Source organism: Anguilla anguilla, chromosome 19 (genome assembly GCF_013347855.1).
Source record: "Anguilla anguilla isolate fAngAng1 chromosome 19, fAngAng1.pri, whole genome shotgun sequence".
NCBI lineage: Eukaryota > Metazoa > Chordata > Actinopteri > Anguilliformes > Anguillidae > Anguilla > Anguilla anguilla.
In genome coordinates, this window is record NC_049219.1 from 7,403,148 (window position 1) to 7,427,918 (window position 24,771).

Sequence of the window (24,771 nt, forward strand, 5' to 3'; positions counted from 1 at the left end):
TCTTTACAGTGATGAGTTTCAGTGTGAGGTCGTGAGGATCTTGAACGGATTTGGGAATTTGAACGGATTGAGTGAACAGTCGAATCGTTTCAATTAATTTTTTTGCAAGGAGATATATCGAAAGTATCTTGGAAAAGTTTTGTATGTTTACTTGGAATTTGTCTCGCGAATGCAGGAGCCAGAAATGCGCCTGGAAAATGAAAACAAACGAAGTTACTTGGTAACATTTTCAGGCTGAAAGCCAGTTGTTCATGGAGTAGCGACCAAGCTTTGGGAATCATGAGCGCAGGTTAGTTTTCTGAATGCGTATTTCACTAACGGTAGTTGTGTAGGCTACTGGCAGTTTGTTTCCTCGACAGTGTAAACAGATTTCCAGATAACTTGTTTGATAACCACGGAGACATGTTTTCACAAACTTTACACTATTTAAACATCTCAAGGTTGTGTTGCTTTCAATAAATTATTAACCGGTTAAGTCTATTCAACCGACTTGTGCTGGTATACTCCGAGTAAGAACACCGTGTTTGTTATAGCAAATAAATTAGTTTACAGTTGTTATTTTGTTTGAAGTGACAAGCTATACAATACCGTCAGTGAAGCTACCTAAATTCTCAGAAAGTTTAATAAATCTTTTTGTTTGCTTGCAAATCGCAAGCGGTGATTTGACGTGTTGTTTGGTGTTTAGGAAAACTATTGTGAGAATCGCTTAAAGGCATTAAGTGCATGTCCGTACAGGCGTACATGCAAAGAAAGACATTTGAATATGTATGCTAGTATTTTTTCTGTGTGAATATGTTGCCACGGTGCGATATCTGACAAAGTTGGTAATTCCCTTCGCCGTGGTAGTGGATTAAAAAGTTTCAATGTAGGCTCCGTGTAACTGAGTCGGTAATGTTTCAGACCAGCTACACTTTAGCTCTGGTTTTCATGTTGCAACATTTCACGTTGCATCGAGTTACATTGCAATGTTTTGAGTGTAATTAGTCTAACGCGTTACACGTCGACGAGGTTTGTATTCTTGTTTGGAACAACGTTACATTTCTCTTGCATTGTCAGTAGATGGTTAAAAGAAGGAAAAAGTAGATGTACATCCGCTCAATGACTGGACACTCGTGGTGACTACGAAGTTTGCCAGCAGCAGCTAGGCAAGTACTAGCTGGGCAGAAAATATGGCTTGAAGCCGGTTCTTTGTTTTCAAGGGGATACCGGTGTGGGCTCCTATCCTAACCTTATCAAGACCACGTATGAAATGTTGGGCTGTGATGCGTAAAGCACCCGATAGCTGAACCGTCGCGCATTAAAAGCAGACCCATGTGCCAGTGCCAAGAATGCACTTTTGAGCAGCTTTTATGCGTGAATCGTTATTTTCGCTTTTTCGGTTGAAGAAAATTCGATTGTTCTGTCAGGGTGTTTCTGTTGTCTTTATTTTCCCAGTAGATCTTACTTTCCGCAGATCACGGCCATTTCCAAGACCAGAAAAGACTGTCAGATCAATGAGGCCTAATACAACGTTAGTACTTTTATCTGTACAATTATTTAACGCTTTGTGGGAAAGTAGGACATGCGCCCAGCAGAAGGGAACAGTTGAGGTGAGGGACGAGCCATGGCCAAAGTAAAATGAACGGTGTTATTGTCTTGGAACGTTTCCCAAAATCACCGGGGACAGCATTTCCTTGGCTTAAAAATAGGCAAACCACTTCGAAACCAGTGGAAACTTGCGTTTGCCCTTTCATTGAAAGCTCCCTGTTTTAAAGTTCTTGCAGGAAGACAGATTTTTGAAAATAATCCGAATGAGAAGGCATGTTTTTATGGCGCCAGGTAGCTGTGTGGGCCTGCTAAGCAGAAGGGAGATGCGTGCTGCACGATGCTGCTTGTGCAGAGTCAGCAACAGGCTTCGGTTATAAAATGACATCACACCAAAAACCCATTAACAGTGCGGCACTTTGTGCTTTTCCCCGGCACAGAGGACCTGCTCCAGCGGGTCCCGATTTCCACACCGAGTTAAACATAGTACGTGGTTACAGGCGCTGCATGTGGTTGTTTGAATGTATATCATATTTTATGACATTTATACCCTATGACGTGCATTTTCTGTGTTAATTTAGGATACATATTCACACTCAAGTCATTCTGGATAACACTGACTGAAAGACTCAACATCAACACACAGGGTTTATCACTGCAACCGATGTGCTCAGTAAAAAAAAAGGGTAGCTTGCTGTCCATACTACTACCTTTATTTGATGTACTACGGTTTGCTGTCGCTTTTATTAACGTTCAGGTTCACGTCTTAGGCTGTGAATCAAACAAGCCGCTAAATGCCTTGGCCAGGTGTGCACTCATATTATGAAATGTGTTGACTTTGGGGGGGGGGGGGGGGGGGGGGGGGGGGGGGGGGGGGGTGAACCCACTACACCTTCCTTCTCGCAGTATGGTGGCATGGCAACCCGACCTGCTCCTCCCCCGGGAAGTCTCGTGCACTGAGTCAACAGAGGGCTTTGTTTGGGTGTGTTCGCCTGACCCACATCTCCGAAAACGCGTTCGAAGGCAAACATGGCAAGAGCGTTTACACTTCAGTGGTGCGTTTTGGAGATGTTCTGCATACCACAGCTAATAATTATCATAATATGCAAACAACTAATAATTATCATAATATGCAAACAATTTGACTGCCGTGTTTTGTTTGTTGCATTTCATTGTGCTCCATATAGGACTGTAAAAGCACACGTGGAATCAGGTGAATTCATTAACACATAGTACACATAGTGTACTCTCCCTTTTCTGTGTCCTTGGGTTTCTTTGGCTGTTATAGCGTTTATGATATTTGGTAAGTTCTGCAACATATATGGCTGGGAGAGTTGCAACTCCCTGTCTTGCCGGCCACGGGTCATAAGGATAGTCGCTGATCTTTCTCCCTCCACAGGGCTGTTATATGTGAGTAAAAATCCCTTCTGGCGCTCAGCCACACGATACGAGTTCATATGCGTGCGATATGAAAATGTCAAAGGTGACCGGTGTTAACAGCTTGTGTAAACGGCCCGAAAACAAACCCCTCGCCCCCCCCCGGCGTTTACCTCGGGGTTCAGAGCCGAGCTTCACCTCTCCGTGGGCCGTCTGCACCTCAAGCGTTTCCCGGGAAACGGAAGCAGACCAGATGAGCGGCGGCGAATAACTGGACTCGCTTTTTAAAAACGTGAAGCGGGTCTGTTTCCGGGATGCGCGCTGAGAGCGCAAGGCCCCTGTCCCTGTCGAGGTCGCTCACGGCGGGTTCCTGACGGCGCGTAGGACTTCCTGTGGTTTGTGAGCGTGTGTGTGTGGGAGAGCGTGTGCTTTTTTTGGAATGTGTCACTTTTTTTTTTTTTTTTTCCAAAGAAGTAGTTCTAAACTTGTTTTAAATAGCACTGTTGGATACTTGGGTGTTGTTATGACACACAAAATTCATTCACCTTCCAAAGGTGGCCCTGGTTTTGTGGCCCACGACCGCTCACTTCATGTCCGTTGCACCGGACCGTTGTTTTGAAACCGAGCCAGAAAAAAAATGACACAAAAAGGATTGATATGTTCTGAGGGTTGGATTTTAAGGATGATACATCATTCTCTTTAGATCCTATTCCCTGTCTTTCCGCAAATCCGACTTCGACCTTCCCGTTGGGTCTTCTCGGTGAACTGCCTTTGATATTTCGGTGTGGCTAAGTTCTCTGTGACCCAGCCCCAACCTTTTTGGCCAGCAGATTTATCTTCATTTCTCTCATTAGAACATTATAGGGCTAATGCGGCTTTTCTGTTGATCGTAGCTGGCGGTTTAGCAGTGAATAAGGAGCAGTACCTTATACGATATAAGAAAACCCCAGGAGTATTTGAGCTATAATGAGAAGCATTGTTTGCTGGCTCTGTGCTTGTTACTGATTCACATCGCAGATGGAAACAGGAAACTGGCTGATTGGGTTCTGTAAAATAACCATACTGTCTAACCTGTGGCTTAACTCGGTCAGACTGTGCAGTTCATACGCTAGCTGCGTTTTATTTAAGCGGTATGTATGAGGAAGTCTCTTTTTTTAGTGTTTGAATGTGCTTTTGCTATGGCCCGCGGTATGCCCATGGTATGTGGTTTGTGAAATGTATATGGGTTAGGTGTTTAGCCACGGCCTGGATTTGAAGGAAATGGCTGCCGGTAGTGCTGGTCGTTGCTGTTTCAGCTGAGGCCTGTCTTCTGTGTCCGCGTAGGTGTGAAGAAGCCGCCGGTGGCGCCCAAACCCAAGATCGCTCAGCCGCAGAAGCCGGCGCCCCCGCCCGTCGCCCCGAAACCCGACGTGGCCCCTTCCTGCCCTTCCCCGGCGGCGCTGAAGAAAGCCAAACCGGCCGTCGCCCCCAAGCCGTGCCTCCCGAAGACCCCCTCCGGTCCGGAACCCGGGCCCGCGACCCCGAAGGGCGGGCCTCGAACCTGCGCCCGGGAGAGGAGCCGCAGCTCGGAGAAGCTGGGCGCGCTGAACTCCAGGAACGGGCTGCAGGCGGAGCTCGGCAAGGCCGACTCGGATTACATCATACCGACCTGCGACTGCGGCCGGCGCGCCTGCGCCCACTGCCGACCGGCGGACGGCCGGGAGACCGCGCGGATCGTCGTCGAGCCGCTGGAGAACCTGCAGAACGGCGGCGGCGTGGACGGGTTTGGGTCGCGGGTCTCGCCGGTTCCCAGGGCTCGAGGGAAGACGGGCAAGAGCCAGGTGGTCAACGCCAGCTTTCTGGAGCAGAAGCTGAAGGATGTTTGGGTCCAGGCCGTGTCCGCGAACAACTGCCACGCGAAGCACCGGCCCCAGGAGAAGACCCCCGTGCAGAACGGGAGGGCTGGGGCGGTGGATCGGAACCTGAACCCTGTTCGAAGCGCGGGTGGTTCCGGCGGGTCGCAGTCGCGTCCCGAAAGGTCACGGAGCGACGAGGACAACGGCAACTTTGCCGTCCCTGGTGTCGGTCGAACGGAGGACGTCTCTGGGCCGGCAGAGGTGTCCGTGGACTCCCCAGAGGAAGACGGGGAGGAGGGGCAGTTTGCCGGGTCGCACCCTGCGTTCCGAGTCCCGGCAGCCCCCAGGAAGCCTCTCCCCGTTCCCGCACCACGGAAACCGCGGAAGGCGGCCCTCGTGAGGCAGGACGGCATGGAGGACGCGCAGGAGGTGGCGGTGCAGGCCGAGGAAAAGGTCCAAGGCCCGTCGGTCGTGAGGAACAGCCCTTTCCTCTCTCCCAAAGTGTTCATTCACACGCAGAGCGTCACCTACTCCAGAAGCCCTGCAGCCAATCAGAATCATTCCCCGGCGTCCAGGGGGTTTGACGCGAAGGAAGACTCCGCCCTTCCTGTTCCCCCTCCCCGTCAGGAGTCCCTGACGCTCGGTCTGGACAAGCACGCAAACTCTTCCCGCCCGGGTCGCCCGCCGGACGAGGAGGAGGAGGACGAAGGGTTTGCGCGAGTCAGTCGCGCCGTCTCCGAAACCGTCGGCCCCGTCGAGGAAGAGGACGAAGGGGGCTACGGGTTTGCGCGTTACCCCCTCACCAGGAGCCTGCCCAAGCAGATCAGGCTGAACTGCAGCCTGCCGCTCTCCGTGGCGACCGGCGCGGCCTTCGCGGCGGAGCGGTCGCCGAAGACGGCCCCGAGGAAACCGCAGAGGCACAGCCTGCCGGCGTCGGGGCCGCCGAGGAAGGAGCTGCCCGAGGAGGCCCCGGGGAGGAGGGCCGAGGGCGGCGGCTGCGGGAGGAGTCTGTCCCCCGCCCAGGAGGAGGAGGACGAGGGAATGTGCACAGAGGAGAGCGACGCCCCCGCAAGAGAGTTCCCGTCGCCCCCCGCGGAAAAAGCGCCGCGGCGGTTCACCCGGACCATCGCGCCGTTTTTCGGGAAGCAGACGTCGAGGAACGGCAGCCCCGGCGACGCGCGGCGCGAGTCGCCCGGGCCGACCCCGGGGAAGCCGAGGGCCAAGTCCTTCTCGGCGGCCGACCTGCTGCGCGCCGACGGCCAGAAGAGGAGCTCTTTCCGGAAGCTTCTGGAGTTGAAGCTGTCGGTGAAGATGCTGCCCAAGCTGCTGGCCAAGGGCAGCCAGACTCTGGACTGCACGTCCGTGGTGGAAACGGAGCAGTCCGTGGACGGGGAGTGGGTCCCGGACGACCGGGCGGAGCCGCCCGCCGGCCCGCTGCCCAACGGGGAGTGCGCGACCCCCTACGACCTGCCGGCCGGCCGGCGGAAGATGTCGTGCCCGCTGATCGGCCGCGAGCAGAGCGTGGACGGGGACGAGTACGGGCCCGGCGCGGAGTACGAGAACCTGCCGTTCTACGAGGAGATCCCCGAGTACATGAACCTGCCCCTGCTTAACGCCACGCACCTGGGCTGGCAGAACTCCTCCAGCCTGGAGGACGGGGACGAGGACATCTACGAGGAGCAGGCGCCCTACGATTTTCGGAAGAGGTACGTCCCGCGTGAGCAACAGAGCACTTAACCCATCTAAGGTACTGACGTTAAATATGACTCTGTCTTACTTACTGTTTCTTCATTTTCCTCACTGTAGAGCTGAACCAGGCTGGCTCATTATACCCCTTTCCCACAATGCAGTGTCATCATGCAGCTTTCTGACTGGGGGGGTTGCGGGGGGGTGGGGGTTGCGCAGCCAGCATAAAGATAGTAGACCAAGTTTACCTGGGTCACCATGGCAACAAAAGGGATGACAACCTCTCGGAAGCGAGCCAGCCTGGTTCCAGCTCCTGTCCCGCTATAGTGTCAGTGTTAAATTCACTCTGTACAGAGACGGGGACGAGGTCTCAAGCGGTGGGGTTGCGGCGGGCGGGCGAGCGAGCGAGCAAATCCCCCGCCGACGCCAAGGGGAGAGGGAGAAAGACCGGAGGCCGGGGGCGGAAAGGAATCGGCAATCCACTGAGTCGGTCGCTTCGTGTAAACCAGGGCGCGCGCGGAAGGAATTTGTTCCGCGCTGCGGAGATGACCTGCGGGGGCTCAGGAATCCAGAAACGCGTTGCTCGGTCGATTTTTTGTCTCTGATTTCACGTGCGGCCCGGTGTGATAAATCGACAGGCCCTTTCCTCCTGTTTAGAGGTAAACAGGCCGTCGGGGGGGGGGGGGGGGGGGGGGGGGGACATCCTGTTTTCCAGCTCGTCCTGACGAAGCGGTACAGTTAGACGCGCGAACCCGTTTCTTCAAGTTCCGAAGCCGGCGAAAGGAAGCCCGGCGTTTTTTCTAGTGGCGCGTCGTCCCCGAAGTTGCGAAACGTATCCGTAGAAAGAGTGCTTGAGATTCCTCGGCGAGAAGTCGGCAAGGGCCCGAGAAACACTGAAGCCTGAATAACCGGATTACTGTACGTGTAACATACTTATCTCGCTATGTCCGACGACTTGTCACTGTTACTGCCTTGCGCTTGGCACATCCAAACCGAAACCGATCCCGGGGTTTATAATGTTGACTGAAGGTCTCGACGATGTGACCCCGCTGAACCCAGACGCGTGGTTAATCGTAGCCGCGCTGAATGTGACACGCTGCAGGCGGGGCACGAGAAATGTGCTCGGCAAACCTCTATCCGCAGCGTGTATGACCTTATTGGTATGCGCACACACCCTAGCTGCCTGCTGCACACTGTTGTGTTCTGGAGTCTTAAATCTGGCCCTGGCTGTAAGAGCTCTGCTCAGGATGTGAAGCTGTCGAGCCTCTGGCACGGGCTGAAAGGTTTTTATTTTATTATTGTTTTCGGGCTGTTGCTTCCGTTTTGTGCGAGAGGATGTTCCGGATTTTTTTTCCGGACCTCGGGCCGTCGGAACCCCCGGGGTCCGGGCCGGGCCGGGCCGGGCCGAGCGAGAGGCCGCGGGCTGGCCGATGGTCCCGGGGCTCCGGGCGGGGGGGGGGGGACTTGGGCCCTGAAAAGGGGGGCGTTCATCGGGCCGTCCCGCGTGGGCCTTTTCCTGTGAGCTATTTCGGTCGGCCCGGGCAGGAAGCGTTTGAATAACGCGGAACGGCTGGGCTTCTGCCCTGCCCCTGTGTCTGCTTGGAGCTCTCTCCCTCTCTCTCTCTCTGGCTCTCTCTCTCTCTCTCTCTCTCTCTCTCTCCCTCTCTCTCTCTCTCTAATCAGTGTGAAACGCCTGCATTCTTTAAAAAGCCAACAGGGAGCAGAACATTCAGAGATGGCTTCATACATTCTGGCAGTACAACAGGTACCAAGACTAATTAATCTCTATACAGGTCTCTCTCTCTCTCTCTCTCTCTCTCTCAAATTCAAATTCAAAGTGCTTTATTGGCATGACAAAATTTGCCAAAGCATGGCTCTCTCTCTCTTCCTCTCTCTCATTCTCCCTCCCTCTGTTTTTTTTAATCTTTCTGGATGTTTTCTTTTGGTTGATTTCATTTTGTTTTTTTGTTTGAAAATGACAGCATATGCAGCCCGTGTGAGTTCAACATGAACTCACGAGTAACTCTGAACTCCCGCTCAGTCTCTCTCTCTCTCCCCCTCTCCCCCTCTCTCCCTCTCCCTCCTTCCCTCCCTCCCATCTCCTTTCCTATGAAGAAAACCCCCATGTGACAGCACTTGCTCTGTATAATGGCCTCCTGTACAGGTCCCATGTATGTGAACATTCAGTTTTCGTCCTGGATATCTTCCAAGATGATTCAACAATCCAAACGGATGAATGTGCAGTAGTCAGTGATAACTCTGGGATCGTTTCTCTATGCTCATTTTTCAGTGCTAGTCTCTTGTGAGCATTTCATTTTCAGACATGTGCACCTCTGATAACGACCTTCGACCTCCTGCCTCCTGCCTCTGCCAGCCATTCTGAGACGGCTCTGTTAGCCGCCGCTAGCCCGCGCCGCTCCCTCCCCGTAATCGCATCAGGTTTAACGCGAGCCGGCTGTCCTCCCACCGTCCGGGGTGTATTACCACAGAAGAAGAGCGCAGTGTCTCGGGTCCCGGATCACAAGGTCGCCAATTAAGAGCGTTTCATTTAGCAGGAGGTCTGCTCAGGGCAGGGTGGGGTGGGGTGGGGTGCGGTGGGGGGTTGGAGGGTGGGGCGGGGGCGGCGTGTCGCGCTCAGATCGTTAGCGACCGGCGGGGAACTGGCGAACGCGGCGACCCTTTGACCTCTCGATGCGCCGGCGCTGAGGCCTGACGGGGGGGGGGGGGGGGGGGCCGAGCCGTTTCCCGCTACACATGATCCGATCCGCTCAAGCGGCCCCCGAGCTGATTACATTAGGCTCTGAGTTCTTATTAATGTGTCCTGCCTGCCAGCTCTGCCCGCTGAGCTTCAGACGGCTGGCTCTGCATTGCACCCTAAACAAGAGGAGCTCTGTCCTCATCTGCAGCACGCTGGAATACCTGAGAGAGGGAGAGGGGGAGGGGGGGAGGGAGAGGAATAGAGAGAGAGAGAGAGAGAGGGTGAGTTTTTTTTTGTTTGAATTTAAAAGAAAATCATTTTTGGGAGGGAGATTGGGACAGGGAGAGAGAGGAGAGCAAAGAGTCAGGGAGGGAGGGAGTGAGTGTGAAAAAGAGTGGGAGGAAATTGGAGTGGGTGGGAGGAGGAGGGAGAGAAAGAGCAGGAGAGATGAAAGGAGATGGGGGAGAGGGGCTCAGCAGGGGCCCAAGCCGAGCGAATGCATTTCACTCTATTCACCCGCGTGCAGAACGTCTTACTCACCTAGCACTGCCTGTCAGTCCAGGAGCAGCGTGCAGAACGTCTTACTCACCTAGCGCTGCCTGTCAGACCTGGGGTCTATCAGTGAGATGGAAAGAGAGAGAGAATGGTGCTTTTACACCCACTGAAAAGTGAAGCTGTTAAAAAAAAGAATACCATGGTTTTGAGTGAACTTGTGAGTGGATGAGTGAGTATGTCAGTGAATGTGTGTGTCCTGCTGAGTGTTTGTGTTTTTTAGTGAGTGTGTGTGTGTGTGTGTGTGTGTGTGTGTTCAGGCCTCTGAGTGCTCGAGACGACTCACTGCTTTCGTATCCTCGGGGTCAGGGGGTCAGGGCGTTGTCTGCGCCGAATCACAGGGCCACAGTTAGAATAATAGTTTTGAAACGGTAAGGAGGACGAGCTCGCGGGTTCTTCCCTGTTCTTACAGCCCGAACAGCTGGCCGGACTGCGAGCACACAGAGGATCCCCTCTGTACCTCCGCGAGGCTGGGGTTCGAGAGCATCGCCTGTCCGGGTAATTATTAACCGGAAAAAAGGGCGGCAGGAGTTTGGCTGTGAGCGACGCCGCTAGCCTCGGTTAGCGGTGATCCGTCTCCGTGGCCCCCCCCCCCCCCCCCCCGTTGGACGGCTCTTGTTCTTGTTTTAATTCGCCGCGTGCCAGTTCCCCCCGTCGTCCTCTTCCCATGGGAATTCCAGAAGGTTCTAGCACCGCCCCCTCTCCCCTCCCCTCCCCCCCAGGGCTGCAAGATGCACCCCTGTTTAACTGAAGCCTTTTACTTTTTGTGTGTCGACCTGACGTCTGTCTGCAAGTTAGCGTGTAGATCTGGGATCGGTTTGTGTACTAGCGGTGTAAACTGAGATCAGCGTAAAAATGAGCGTCTGCACATGTGATCAGCGTTATTTAAGTGTGTACACCTGAAATCTCTTTCTAAAAGAGTGGTGCGGGCCTGTTATCAGTCTGCTGCTGTATGTGTAATCCTGAGATCAGTATGCAGCTTAGTGTGTACTCCTGAGTGCAGTATGCAGCTTAGTGTGTACTCCTGAGTGCACTGTGTAAAATAGTAGCTCCCCCAACGTCGTGACAGTGCCTACGTTCTGTCGCTGGAGGGTGGCCTGAAAGACCCCCCCCCCCAAGAAGTTCCCACTCTGGTTTTGGGCTCTTTCACCAACATGCATTTTGAAAGTTAGCTCGCTGCTGTGCTTCTGCCCCCCCCCCCCCTTTCCCCACGGAGAACGTGCGATGTTCTGGGAGAAGTCCCCCTGCTGTCGGTGTTGTTGCTAAGTTACGGGAGCGTCGGTTAGTCAGGTCCCTGGATTTCGGCCATTCGTGGCTGCCGAGAGAGTTTCAGACAGGATTTCCTCCTCGGACTCCCGGCTTCCAAAAATGTCAGCGGTCGAGTGCGGTATTGTTTCGGCTTTGAATGTGAGCTCTGTTAATGAGTAAAGAGAAAGGAGAAAAGCACTTGCAAAAAGAAAAAGAAAAAAAGTGTTTTGCTTGGCTCTGATTTATTATCGGGAATATAGATAGCTTGTTTCTGCCACGGGCGTAACTGACAGCAGCATTGTTCGGACATTTTGCTGTCCGCCCCCCCCTCCCCCCCCCCCCCCCCCCCTCCCCCCCCAGAATGAATTAAGAAAACGTGTGTGCATGTGTGCTTTGTTTGTTCGCATCTGTGCTGCAAGTTGTGTGTGTGTATTTGTGTATGACTCAATAATCTCAATGACTTGTGTATGACTCAGTGGTTAATCTGGTCACATTGTAAAAGTGCGTTGCATCTTGGTATGTGTAATGTGTGTGTGTAGGTGAATTTATGTGGGGGTGTGTGTGTGTGTGTGTGTGTGTGTGTGAGAGCGAACACCAGCTGGTTTCCGTGGGGATGCGGTGACCGGGACATCCTGTTTTCCTGGCAGGGGCAGCCACGAGGAGGACCAGCCCTCAGGGAGCGAAGCGATGATTGACAGCTCCGAAGAGGAGGACGACGACGCCGCGAGCTCCGCCTCCAGCAAGGGCGAACCGGAACCCTCCGGCGACCGCCAGGTACGGAAGAATCCCGGTACCCCTCCCCCACGGGGGGGGGGGGGAATAGGGCCACCCCGCTTTACCCCCGAAATGTGTGACGTTTAACCCCTGCACTGAACAATGGCACTGAGCACCGGAGGGATGTGTGTCAGAGGAAGTTGTGTGAGCGTGTGAAAGGGAGGACTCGGAACGGGGAGGGAGGGTTCGAAACGTCGGGTTTCCAGGCCGGAGGAAGGCCGCCGCGCTCTGATTGGACAGGCCGGCAGGAGCAAGCCACAGGAATCACAGCGCCTTTTTCTCTTGAGTGTTTGCGGACGAATTCAATTCCTGACCAAGATGCTTATGCGAGAGAGGTAGTGAGAGTGAGAGAGTAAGAGAGAGAGAGAGAGAGTGTAAAGTAAATTTGGCTGACAGATCGGCTGCTGTATCTACTCCACTTGCTGCTGTACAAACACAACACACACACAGGAAGTCCCTGTTTGGATGAGGAAGGATTTGTGGGTTTGACGATTCTGTCGCAGAGAGTGGATTTGGGTCATAGAGTCAGTGTGCTGTTCTCAGGAGCTGCATTGAGTGTGAGCACTTGTGTGTATGTACTAACCACAGGGGGTGTACACTTGATTCTGAGTACTTGAGTATGTACTAACCATAGGGGTGCACACTTGATTCTGAGTACTTGAGTATGTACTAACCACAGGGGGTGCACACTTGATTCTGAGTACTTGAGTATGTACTAACCACAGGGGGTGCACACTTGATTCTGAGTACTTGAGTGTGTACTAACTGCAGGGGGTTGCGCACTTGTCTCCGGGCACATGAGTAGGCACTGACATGTCCTGCTCCCTCCTGTCCAACAGCATGAAATCCAAGCGAAAAAGGACAAGGTGGTTCACATCGCCAAGGAGATCATGAGCTCTGAGAAAGTGTGAGTGCATTTTTTTCTCTGGGCAAAAAAAAAAGCAAAAAAACATTTGAATATTTACTCTTTTTTTTATGTGAAATGCCACATTCTAGAATATTCCATATAATCTTTCTTCACCCTTTTCAACAGGTTTGTGGATGTTTTGAAGCTTCTCCACATCGTGAGTACTGCATGGATCTCTATCAATATATTGAATAATGTGTTGTGTCGTACACGTTAACATATGATGCATTAAAATGTATCATGTCGTACATTGTAACGTTGTTGCAGCAGTTACAACGAGAGGTGCTCTTTCAATGGGCATTATTACTTGAAACCGGACAGTCAGTCAAGACGTGTTTTGACATTTTAAAGGGACGAACTTTGACCCAGTTTGGAAGACGGCGGTTGTTCCTGGGTGCACATCAACTCCCCGACTGTTATAGCTCATGATCTTCTGTGCGTGTGAGAGAGTGGTGAACAGGCCTAATACGGCTAGCGTTGTGTCTTTCGCCCTCTTTGGCATCCTGGCCTGGTTCTGAGGCTGCTCTAGCTTATCCTGGGTGTCTGTGAGCGGGTAGCCATGGCGATGTGACAGTGTAACCAGGTGGGCAGGACAGCCAATCGGCTGGGAGAACCGCGACAGATGTGTGGGCGGGGTGCCCCTCCTCCCTCGGGGTAACTCTTGTGTTTTTCGGGCAGAGGGGGGGAGCAGATCCCGTAGCGTGTAATGTGAGACTCTGCCATGCGCTTTGGTTGCTGAGTTGCTGAGTGTGGTGCTGGTGGGGGTGAGTGGGGGGGAGAGTCCTTCCCCTCTGTTTGGGAGTCTTACCTTTCCTCAGGAGGGTGGTGCTCATGTGTGAAAAGCTGATGTAAGACTGCAACCCAACACACGCACGTGCACGCACACACACACACGCACGTACACGCACACACACACACACACACACACACACACACACACACGCACACAGTGAGCCCACGTGTGGGAGGTCTTCCGGCTCCAGGTGTGCAGTGCTTCGGTGGGATTTGAGGCCTCGGCTGAGGGGCGGGGCTTGGGAGAGAGAGCTCTAAAAGCAGGGCTAATGCCCCTCCTCGATCTTCGTTCTCCATGGCCGACCTGACCCCACAGCAGCTGCCCACGGGCTGGGCTCTGTGTGCTTAAAAACCTCTCCACTGTTACCCCGTGAGACTAGATGTGTGTTTCTGTTCCACACTCCAGCTCTCCTTGTGTGTGTGTGTGTGTGTATGTGTATGTGTGGACATGTGTGTCTGCCTGGGGGCCTGTGCGCACGCACGCATGTGCATGGGTTTGTGTGTGTAAGTGTGTGCACATGCACGCGTGTACTATCAGATCTTGGCTTTGTGTGTGTGTGTATCTTTGTGTATGTGTGTGTGTGAGATGTGTGTGTCTGTGTGTATCTGTGTGTTTGTGTATGTGCATGTACGTGTGTGTGCTTGTGTGTGCATACGTGTGTGTGTGTGTGTGTGTACGTGTGTCTGCGATGCATATGTGTGTGTGTGTGAGGGTGTGTAGCAGGTATGGAGGCTTTGTGACTGCAGTTTGGTTTGAGTGCGTAGTGAGCCGGGGAAGGTGGGGGGGTGTGGGCTCATCCCTTGTGAATGCCCTTATGTGCTGTGAGTGGCCTGTCTGTGGTGTCTTGCCCCCCTGCTCGTGTTAAACGGGCTGCATCACATGCTCTTCATTAAGTTAGCTGCTAGCTGTTAGCTGCTAGCTGCCACGCCCGCCCCGCACAGACGGGCCCACATTTAGGCCCCTGTGGTTCCGGATCGTTGGCATTCCTGCTGGTTTGTGTTTTCCTGTTTGGTGGCACCGTGCCGTCTGGAATGCGCCGGATCAGCTGGAGGAACCCTAAGGAGCCTGCCGCATTCCGCAGGCCTCTGTGACCTTGCGCGTCATCCGGCCAATCGGAGAGCAAACAGGAAGCGGATGTGTTTGCGATTGTTTCTCTGAGCGGAAGGGCACTGTAATGTAATTGTTATTTTTTGCAGGGTCACATGACTGTGATTATGAAAGCAGGGTTTTTTGTGACAGACTTTGAGAGGCTGTCAGAGAGAGAGAAGTAAAGCTCTCAGGGGAAAAAGGTCTGTCTGTTATATTGTCGAATATATCTGCGTTACTATCCAATCGCAGTCCAGGACGTTTGAAGGCCCGGGGTGTGCTGCCCAATCATAGCCGTTCATGCTGAATTACCTGGTAGCTGCAGAGTTTCTGTGTGGATTCCATGTCCTTCGTGAGACCGGCTGGCTTTTGAAACGCCCCGTGGAGCTCCTGTCTGTGACCCTCACGGAGTGTGTGTGTGCGTGTGTGTGCGTGTGTGTGTGTGTGTGTGCGTGTGCGTGTGCGTGTGCGTGTGCGTGTGCGTGTGTGTGTCCTCGGCAGGATTTTCGGGACGCGGTGGCGAAAGCGTCCCGGCAGAGCGGCAAGCCGGTGGTGGAGGAGCGGGTCCTGAACCAGATCCTGTACTACCTGCCCCAGCTGTACGAGCTCAACCGGGACCTCCTGCGGGAGCTGGAGGAGAGGGTGGCCCGCTGGTACGAGGACCGCCCCGATTCTGGCCCAGTAACCCTGCGTCAGCCCCCCAAAACCTTCCTGTAACCCCCCCCCAAATAACCCTCCGATAATGCCTTCAACCATCCAATAACCCTCCAACAACCTTCCAGTAACCATCCAATAAGCATCCAATAATGCCTTCAACCACCCAATAACCCTCCCAACAACCTTCCAGTAACCCCCCAAATAACCCTCCAATAATGCCTTCAACCACCCAATAACCCTCCCAATAACCCTCCCAACAACCTTTCAATAACCCCAAATAACTCTCCATTTGTGGCTCCACCCCCAATAACCCTTCAACAGCCTTCCACATCTTTTCAATAACCATCCCAATAACCATCCAATAGTGCCTTCAGCCACCCAATAACCCTTCAGCGACCTTCCCATAACCCCAATAACCAACAATAACTCTCTATCACCCCTAACCCCCCCCCCCCCCCCCCAAGTAACTGTCCCAGAACCCTGACACATATCAGCTGTCCTTGACCAAACACATCTGCTGATACTGATCCGGAATCTCCGGATGACTCAAACGAGAAAGAACCCTAGCCAGCAACCACAACGTCAACAAGTGCACTGCCTTTGCTTTTTTATTTTTTTTTTTATCCGTAATGCACCCGGACTTCAGTAACGCGACGTCTTCCTCCCTCTCTCCCCCCCCCTTCCTCCCCCTCTCTCCCCACGGGGCAGGGACGATCAGCAGTGCCTGGCGGACATCTTTGTGACGAAGGGGCCGTACCTGAAGATGTACTCCACCTACATCCGCGAGTTCGACGGGAACGTGGCCCTGCTGGACGAGCAGTGCCGGAAGAACCCGGGCTTCGCCGCCGCCGTGCGCGACTTCGAGGTGCCCGCCGCGGCCCGTTCTACGTGTGTGTGTGTGTGTGTGTGTGTGTGTGTGTGTGTACGTATGTGTGTGTGTGCGCGCGCGCGTGTGTGTGTGCGCGCGCGCGTGTGTGTGTGTACGTGCGTGTGTGTGTGTACGTGTGTGTGCGGGTGTGTACGTGTGTGTGTGTGTGTGTATGTGTGTGTGTGTGCGCACGTGCGCGTGTGTGTGTGTGTACATGTGTGTGCGTGTGTGTACATGTGTGTGTGTGTGCATTTGTTTGTTTGTGTGTGTGCGAGCGTGTGTGTGCGCGTGTGTGTGTGTGCGTGCGCGTGTGGGCGTGTGCGTGCGCAATAACAAGTTACTTCCTGCGATGTTCCCAGCATACACCATGTGGCAATGTTCCCGCTCCTCGTGGCTTGCTTGTGAAATCACCGAGTCGACACATAAACACGGGCTAGTCCACGCGCTAGGTGGAAAAATATGCAAGAATGCTGTCTCAGAATGAATTCTCAGAATGCGTTCCTGAAATGCCCGCGCAGAATGACTCCATAAAAAACTTGGGCAGGAAGTGCTCGTATTTTGAATGTGGGCATTGATAGTTCACTGAGAGGGAGTTGGGAGTACTGTGTGCGCGTCGCGTGTGTAACGTCGTGTGTAACACGTGTGTAACGCGTGTGTAACTCGTGCTGCAGATGAGTCCGCGCTGTGCCAACCTGGCTCTTAAGCACTACCTGCTGAAACCTGTCCAGAGGATCCCGCAGTACCAGCTACTTCTCACAGGTAGGGGGCGCCAGCGAGCCACCTGCTGTCCACTATATGGGGCACAAATGGGGGCTACAGTATATTCAGTTTTCATGTTGAGATCTGTTCAGTTACAGTTAGTTTTTCCTGGCACCTGTTGTGATGTCATAATTTGCATAGCTGCCTCCAAATGGGTTGGTCTTGGACTCATGTTAACTGTTTTAAAAGCACAAAAAACTGTTTCAAAGACTGCGATTAATGTTTCTAACTGTGAAGCACACTACCACCTAGTGGAGACTGAAGGAATTAGAAATTATGTAGCACATTGTGTACAAACTATCCTGATCTGTGTTACCGGTCTGAATATGTGTGGTAATAGTGTCATGCCCCTGATAACATAAAATGTTATATTTTTCATTGTGTCAATTTTATTTAACTTTTATAAATCCAACAATTTTGTATAGTGCTTTAGAAAACCAGTAGTTATTATTGATAATTTAATTCCTAGGTGGTAATTAATGTTTATATACTGATATATATATATATTCTGGGTTCGTTTGCACTGTCTCTGGTGACACATAGCTGTTTGTTTTTTTTTTTTTGATTGATGTTTTCAGAAAGAAAACGAAAGATTGTACAATCTGTTCATTTTCTGCCTTTTCAGATTATTTAAAAAAGCTCCCTGAAGACTCCTCGGATTACAAAGACACGCAAGGTAAAGGAGCACACTCTCAGGGTTTGGCATTGCTAAACTCAGCTAAACTGTGGTGTCGGTGAGGCACAAGAAAGCATGTGAGGTCATAGATTTTTATCTATTTATTTAGCCTTTATTTGCCACTGTTGTAAATGAATAATGAAACACCAGGTCATGTGACTACCATGTGACTATCCTACTGCTTCCTGTGAGTCCTTCTATTTTTTAAATGCTGAGAGTCAGTCAGTTGATACAGTGTCACTGCTAAAATGCTGAGTTTGCCCATGACACAAGGTCAGCGTTGAAACACTGGAATAAATGCTACGGACAATGCCTGGGGTTGAAATGCTGGAGTCAGTGTTGCAGGGTCAGTGCTGCAGGGCCAGTGTTAAACAGACTAGGTGTTAGACATGTGAGACTAAGTTGGTGTCACAGAGTCAGTTTAAAAATGGTGGTCAGTGGTCAGTGTTGTATTTTCTCTGTTCCTGCAGCTGCTCTCTCCATAGTGAAGGAGGTGGCCAACCATGCCAATGACATCATGAAACAGGGGGTGAGACGTCCTTCTCCCTCACCACTCTCATACCCACGCTTTCCTCTCTGACCCGCATTATTTCTGTCTTTTCCTCCCTTAAATCTCTTCCTGTTGCTGAGTGTGTGGATTCACTGAAGCGCTCGCTGCCGGACTCCCTCTCAGTCCACTGCCGCTGAGTTCGCGCAGACGAATCGCATGTCATCAGGAATTCAGACCCAAGTAATCAATCCCAGAACCGCTCTCTCTCTCTCTCTCTCCACCCAGGATAACTTCCAGAAGCTGATGCAGATCCAGTACAGTCTGAACGGGCACCACGAGATCGTCCAGCCCGGGAGGGTGAGTCTGGGCTCTGCGTCCGTCAATCAACTGATCGACCAATCGATCAGTCAGCCAATCAGATGCCCTTTATTTGAAACGGGCCCCGGATCTGGATTTATGTATATAAAATCTCAATAGGCGCTGATGAGACCTGAAAAAACTGCTCTAGGACCCCAAAAAAAACTAAACATATTAATCAGCAAAACATATAGTCATCTCAGAGTAGAGTTTTGTCCTGAATATTGGTGATGTTTCCCCTTATTGTATGTAATCTACTGGACTTTACTGGAGCGTACAGGTTTAAAGTATTTAAATGAATTACTTGGGCCGGGTCTGATTTGGACTAGCGTGATGTGCTGTGTGGTGTAATGGTGGTGCTTTAGAAAGACCGCGCCACTGAGCAGTGCTCTAAATGGGGAAAGGGGATTCCTGTGGTGGTCAGTGGCGTGTCTTGATTGGCAGGTGTTCCTGAAGGAGGGCGTTCTCAAGAAGCTGTCCCGGAAGGTCATGCAGCCGCGAATGTTCTTCCTGGTAAGCCGCCCGGAATTTCTCCGCATTGGCCGCACCTTCTGTACCCCCCCCCTGCAGTTGTGCATCTTGGTTCAGATATACTCTCTTCGATAGACTACTCTTTATCAATTTAGTATAATCTCACTGGTTTGGCTTTCTTGGATTTGTGTAGGTGAGTGTTGTTTGTGTGTGTGAGTGGTGTTTGTGAGTGATGTTTGTCAGTAGTGTTTGCGTGCGTGCGTGCGTGTTTCTGTGTGTGTGTGTGTGTGTGTGCGTCTGTGTGAGACCTCGTTTGTGATCTGGTTCGCCTGACCTGTCGAACGCCCCCCCCCCCCCTCTCCCCCAGTTTAACGATGCTTTGCTGTACACCACCCCAGTCCAGTCGGGCCAGTTTAAACTCAACAACATGCTGTCCCTGGCAGGGATGAAGGTGAGCGACCGCGTAACCCGCCGTTCAGGTCTGTTGTTCAGAATCCCCGCTTCAGAGAGCGCCTGTCCAGTCATAAATATTTCCAGACAATACTGGTTTACAGTCAATAAGCTATGGATGAATAGCCAGTACAGCAAGGCTGCCCAACCCTGTTCCTGGAGATCTGGCTTCCTGTAGGTTTTCATTCCAACCCTAACAAAGCGCACCTCATTCAACAGTTGGAGATTGAGCTGCTATTTAGCAGAGTCAGGTGTGGCAAATTAGGAATGAAACAAAAACCTACAGGATGTTGGGTCTCCAGGAACAGGGTTGGGCAGCCCTGCAGTACAGGAAGTCCTCGGAGAGGACCCAAAGTTTTAGACTCTCTGTCCCGGTGAACGTATTCGTCTGCTCTCTCCCACGTCGTTTTGAAATCAAATTAACCGAGTTGTGCAAATTGTTGCCGGAGCAACATACTAGCTTTTTTTTTTTTTTCTACTGACGAAGCCTTGCGTGCGAGCGAAATTTGTGACCTTATATGGGGTGAGTGTGAGGATGAGAATGCGTCCTGATTGGTTGCCATTTGCCCCGCGCAGGTGAGCAAGCCCAGCCAGGAGGCGTACCAGAACGAGCTGAACATCGAGAGCGTTGAGCGCTCCTTCATTCTGTCCGCCAGGTGAGGGAGGGGGCGGAGCCAGGGAGAGCAGTACCATAGAATATACACACGCACACCAGATACCCAGCCTCATATAGTCAATAATGTGGTGACACCACAGAACGTACATTCACACAGATACCCAGCTTTATGTTCAATATCATTGTGATACCACCGATTATGCACACACCTCCAGATATTCGCCCTGTGTCAATAACATGCTGATACCACAGATTATCACAAAGGGCTAGATGTGCAGGCTCGGATCAGCTCCTCAGCTACCCTATTGAGCATTAAAATGAGTTGGACAAACCAGGACAAAACTACATTTTTGAGCATTGAGCTATATTGCACCAATAGGAGGACAGAACCACAGACTGTGGGGTTAAAGTTCGTAGTTGCTATGCTGCCGTGCCTTGCGTCTTGCAGTTCTGCCACGGAGCGAGACGAGTGGCTGGAGGCCATCTCCAGGGCCATCGAAGACCACACCAGGAAGAAGATCACCTTCTACCACAGCAAGAGCCAGGAAGAGGTGCTGACATCCTTCCTGCCGATCGCCCCTGTGTGTTCCGACGGGGAGTTATGGCAACGTTTTGTCCTGCTTTCAAGGACTCCTGTAGAAATTCACTATTAACTGTTTATCTGCACGTGCACTAAAACGATTTAGTGTGCAATGGAAAGTCTGCAGAATTCTAGAATGGCCACAGTGACCTGTACAGGTGTCCAAACTAAACATTTACCTGAATATGTTTTGTTCAGGTGACAGAACACAATGTAATCAAAAAAATGACACTGAATACACAGATTGAGAAATATACTGAAATCATTTTTTTTTTTTGGTTGAAATGGCTGGTTGAGGGGTTGATTGGTTGGCTCTGCAGACGCGTTGAGGATTTGATTGGTTGGCTCTGCAGACGCGCTGAGGATTTGATTGGTTGGCTTTGCAGGCGGGCGGGGTCGGGTTGGACAGCGGGGCCCCCCTGGGCTCCAAGGCCCCCATTTGGATCCCGGACCTGCGGGCCACCATGTGCATGATCTGCACCTGCGAGTTCACCCTCACCTGGAGGCGGCATCACTGCCGGGCCTGCGGCAAGGTGAGAAACGCCCTGGCCTCCTGCTTAATCTAAGAGTTCCTCCTGTTAAAGTGTCTGTTTAATCTAAGAGTTCCTCCTATTAAGGCACTGTTTCAGTGTGTGGATGGGCCCTGTGGTCTGGTATCTTAAGGCACTATGCAAGTATGTGGATCAATCAAACCCTGCTTTGCTTTGTCCCTGTGTGCGTGTGCGTGTGTGTGTGCGTGTGTTCAGGTGGTGTGCCAGGCCTGCTCCACACACAAGCACTACCTGGAGTACCTGAAGAACCAGCCGGCCCGAGTGTGTGACCACTGCTTCGTGAAGCTCCAGCGCAAGAGTACGGCTCTCTCCCTTCCTGTGCCTGCCCAGTTATAATTAAAGCTTACTCAGAGCTGTTAGCATTAGCACCCCTGTGACCAGTATTACTAAGCTTAATCACAGCCATTAGCATTAGCGCCCCTGTGACTCAGCATGCTTTTACCTTTTTTGCCAGGTGACCAGGTAGACTCTTCCCCTAGTGGGAGGTCCACTGGGACCTTCTCGTCCGTCCTCATCAACTCCAGGAAGCAGAAGAAGATCCCGGCTGCACTGAAAGAGGTGACCGACCTCCACAGTTACAATGCATTCAGGAAGCTATCGTGCTGATACACTTATCATTCATTACATGTACAGTGAAAGTAAATGACAATTACAAAGCATTTTCAAATAATCCTGAATTTTGGTGTTTTATAGTGTAACATTTATTGATGTAATTTTACGTGTGTAATGTTTGGTGTCCAGGTATCGGCGAATACGGAGAACTCATCCATAAGCGGATACTTGCTAAGGTCAAAGGGCAACAAGAAACAGTGGAAGAAGCTGTGGTTTGTCATCAAGAACAAAGTTCTGTACACATACGCCGCCAGCGAGGTACGCCGCATTCCCTCTCTTCACGCCAGGCACATACATGTTCATTTGTTAAAAGCCTGCTGTCCTGTATTGCTTGTGATGTCATTTCCTGTCACATGGTTTCTCCAGGATGTAGCAGCGCTGGAGAGCCAGCCGTTGCTCGGGTTCTTCCTCAGGGAAGAGAAGTCGGGGGAGGCGCAGAAACTGCAGTTCAAGCTGTACCACAAAAACACGCTCTTCTACATCTTCAAGGCTGAGGATGTACAGACAGCCCGGAGGTACCCTGGGAAACGTAGTCTCTCTGCCTCAACAGGGTTGTGCACCGGCACGTGGGCTAGTTCAAATTATAATATGGCAAAATGAGCAAAAAGTGTCCAGTGAAAATTTGAACTATAAATTAAACAGTATGTGCGCTAAAATAAATTTAACTGAAGATTGCTACCTGTATATTATACCTGTGTATTATACATTACACTCAAATGTGTGTGCTGTGTGCATTCTTTTTCTCCCATCAGATGGATTTATGCTTTCCAGGAAGCCATGGTCCTTTGAGTCTCCTTTCCCTCCACCCTCAAGCTCTACACTGATCCCTCGGTGAAAACCTGTAGTGATGCAGCAGCCATCTTGGCTCCTGAGTTTCCTTCTGTCCCAGGATGGTACTGTAGGACCTAAAAGCCTCATCGTTCACAGAGGCTTCCCTGTGCCTCCATAGACCCAAACATTGAACGTACAGAAAGGGCGTCGACAACGCAAAAATAACGACCATCTGTGGGAATGGAAAAATGAGCGGTGCGTTGAATCTTGACCGTCAGGCGTTGCTTCACCACAAGAGGGCGCTGGTGTTGAGGCGCTGCAGTGCAGCATGTTTTACAGGGAGCCAGAAACGGCCTTGTCCTCGCCACCGCGCCCCCTGGAGCTGGTTACTAAGGAGGCGCTTGCGGCGTGAGACTTGTTGCCGAGGTCAGAGGCGTAAGGAGCGCGCCACGGCCATGTGGCGTTTGGGGGCGGAGCCACGGTCCCCCTCCGGGCCGCATTGCACTGCGCGAGATCTTCATCTCAACTGTGAAGTCGTCGGAGAGGAAATGCACTTTCTCCGGCTTTTCCTTGAATGGAACGTTTTTGTTTTCGTTTTTTTTTTTTTTTTTTTTTAAAGGAAAGTTTTTAAACCTCCTATTTGAAGTCTAAACCTTTTATTTTTAATGTTTTGTTTGGAGGACTTAAAGCAGGACTTTTAAAAAAATGGATAATGCCATGTACTGGGACAACTGGAAATGGTTCATATGTGTACAGAAAAATATGTCCACGTGCAATAGAGCACAAAGATATTTAAGCGTTTGTGTTGGGCGATACTGCACAATCAATACTGTTCACTTCTTGTTACAATGCCCACTTTAAATCAGTCTGTGTAGATCAGTGTAGTCAGTCTAAATGTTTACATGTGGTAGAATTAGAATTTTGAATAGTTACTGCAGTTCACAAGTGCTGAATCGAAGGTGATTCGTGTTTTAATGCATTTTGAGTGGTTTACGGAAACGAATGAAGTTCTTTTTCAGAGCCAATGTTCAAGTCTGAAGGGCTCTCTGGAGAACCTGGAAGATGTCCAAATTAGATTCTATGAATAGGATGCCAGCCCATAGAAATATTACCCATAATCCATCTCTTCGTTGCTTTAAAATTAGCAGAGAGGTAATGTATTCCAGTTTGTAAGATGCCTTTTCTTGTCATCTGAAGTTTCATTGCTTTAAAGCACAATTTGTCATTGAAATTGAATTACTTGTTTGTTTGGGAGCATTGCAAATACTTTTTGAGTACTTGCTCTAGGGTTTTCCTGGAACACAATATCTTTGCCTACGAGATGCCTGTAAGGCTTACTGAATCCCAGTTTGGGTTGCCTCATTTAGTATCGTCTTCCGCAAGTCACAGGAAGTGACAGCACATTTGTCGCATCCTGTATCTGAACGGGGTTCTCAGAAATGTGTAGGGACCACCCCTCAAATGTTTATAGCCCACAATGTTGTTCAATACACACAGGTCACAGAGGTATTTAAATGTTCCTTGGTATAAACCTATTTTCCGGCTTTCACATTGAGTTGGCCTCAAAAACAGAGCAGGGATGTAATAATCCATGGTTTATTTATATTGAATTTTATAAAGTTTACATTATATATTTGCGTTTAATTGGTCTGGTCACCATAGCTTGCACTGCCTTGTTGGAGAAAGGGGTTCATGGGAAATGTAGTTTATTGTAAAGTGAGGGGGGAACACCGGAGGAGCGCCACTGTTTGTTCAGTGTCACATTTACAGAACTGTTTACGTGTTTCGACAGATTAATGTATAAAGCACAAACTTTAATTAAATTGTTTTAATGTCTTGTGTTTTCTTGATCATGAAATGTATTGTTTGATTCGCCATTCGTTAGGGTACACTGCGAGGGCAGCAGAGATGGTGGAAGTGAGCGGCTGTCATTGGCTTTTATTCTGTGGAGAATGTTTGGCCTGCCGACCTCAGGAAAGTTTGTGCACTGAGAGTTTTTTTTAACTCAGTGCTGTGGTGTCTTTCATAATGAACTCGATAGACACTACTGAAAACCATTATTTTCTGTGTTTTTTTTCGGTGCCACACACAAACCTCCGTCACAAATCTAGCCATTGGATCCTTGTACTGATAATGGCCTGCAGCCTAAATGCTGCTGTTGCAATCTCTGAGCGTAAGTGTTGTGGTGACCGGCATTCCAGGAACAGACTCAGGAACCCCAAGGATGAGACTGCAATGGCAGGTTCAATAAGTGACATTTCTTGACACAATGTGCACACAGGGAGAGCTTCTCATGGGCAGTCCTGGAGAGCTCTGGAGAACTGTCTGATGCAGCCATCTTTTATTGGCAACTATCAGACTCCCCAACGCATTGGGCACGCCCATAGAATGTATCCACCAATTACTTCTCACCAGTGCGATCTTCAAACACAA

At 51.0% G+C, this 24,771-nt stretch overlaps 1 protein-coding gene across 1 annotated transcript; it reads left to right on the plus strand.

Annotated features, from left to right (window-relative positions):
* Positions 1–4: 4 nt before the first annotated feature.
* On the plus strand, positions 5–24,188 carry LOC118218800 (FYVE, RhoGEF and PH domain-containing protein 6-like). Its single transcript, XM_035401488.1, has 21 exons — positions 5–289; positions 4,225–6,442; positions 11,568–11,694; positions 12,534–12,601; positions 12,728–12,758; positions 14,982–15,133; positions 15,846–16,002; positions 16,677–16,764; positions 17,390–17,440; positions 17,911–17,969; positions 18,216–18,287; positions 18,732–18,800; positions 19,126–19,209; positions 19,785–19,864; positions 20,273–20,375; positions 20,791–20,937; positions 21,151–21,253; positions 21,410–21,513; positions 21,697–21,825; positions 21,934–22,082; positions 22,320–24,188. The coding sequence occupies exons 1-21, from the start codon at positions 280–282 to the stop codon at positions 22,354–22,356; spliced, it is 4,038 nt and encodes a 1,345-aa protein (XP_035257379.1). The 5' UTR covers positions 5–279; the 3' UTR covers positions 22,357–24,188.
* The last annotated feature ends 583 nt before the right edge of the window (positions 24,189–24,771 follow it).

Excerpts from the sequence above, each read along its gene's own strand:
- LOC118218800 (XM_035401488.1), top strand. Across the intron at positions 16,765-17,389 it reads GTACCAGCTACTTCTCACAG|ATTATTTAAAAAAGCTCCCT; the intron begins GTAGGGGGCGCC and ends CTGCCTTTTCAG. Across the intron at positions 20,938-21,150 it reads ACTGCCGGGCCTGCGGCAAG|GTGGTGTGCCAGGCCTGCTC; the intron begins GTGAGAAACGCC and ends GCGTGTGTTCAG.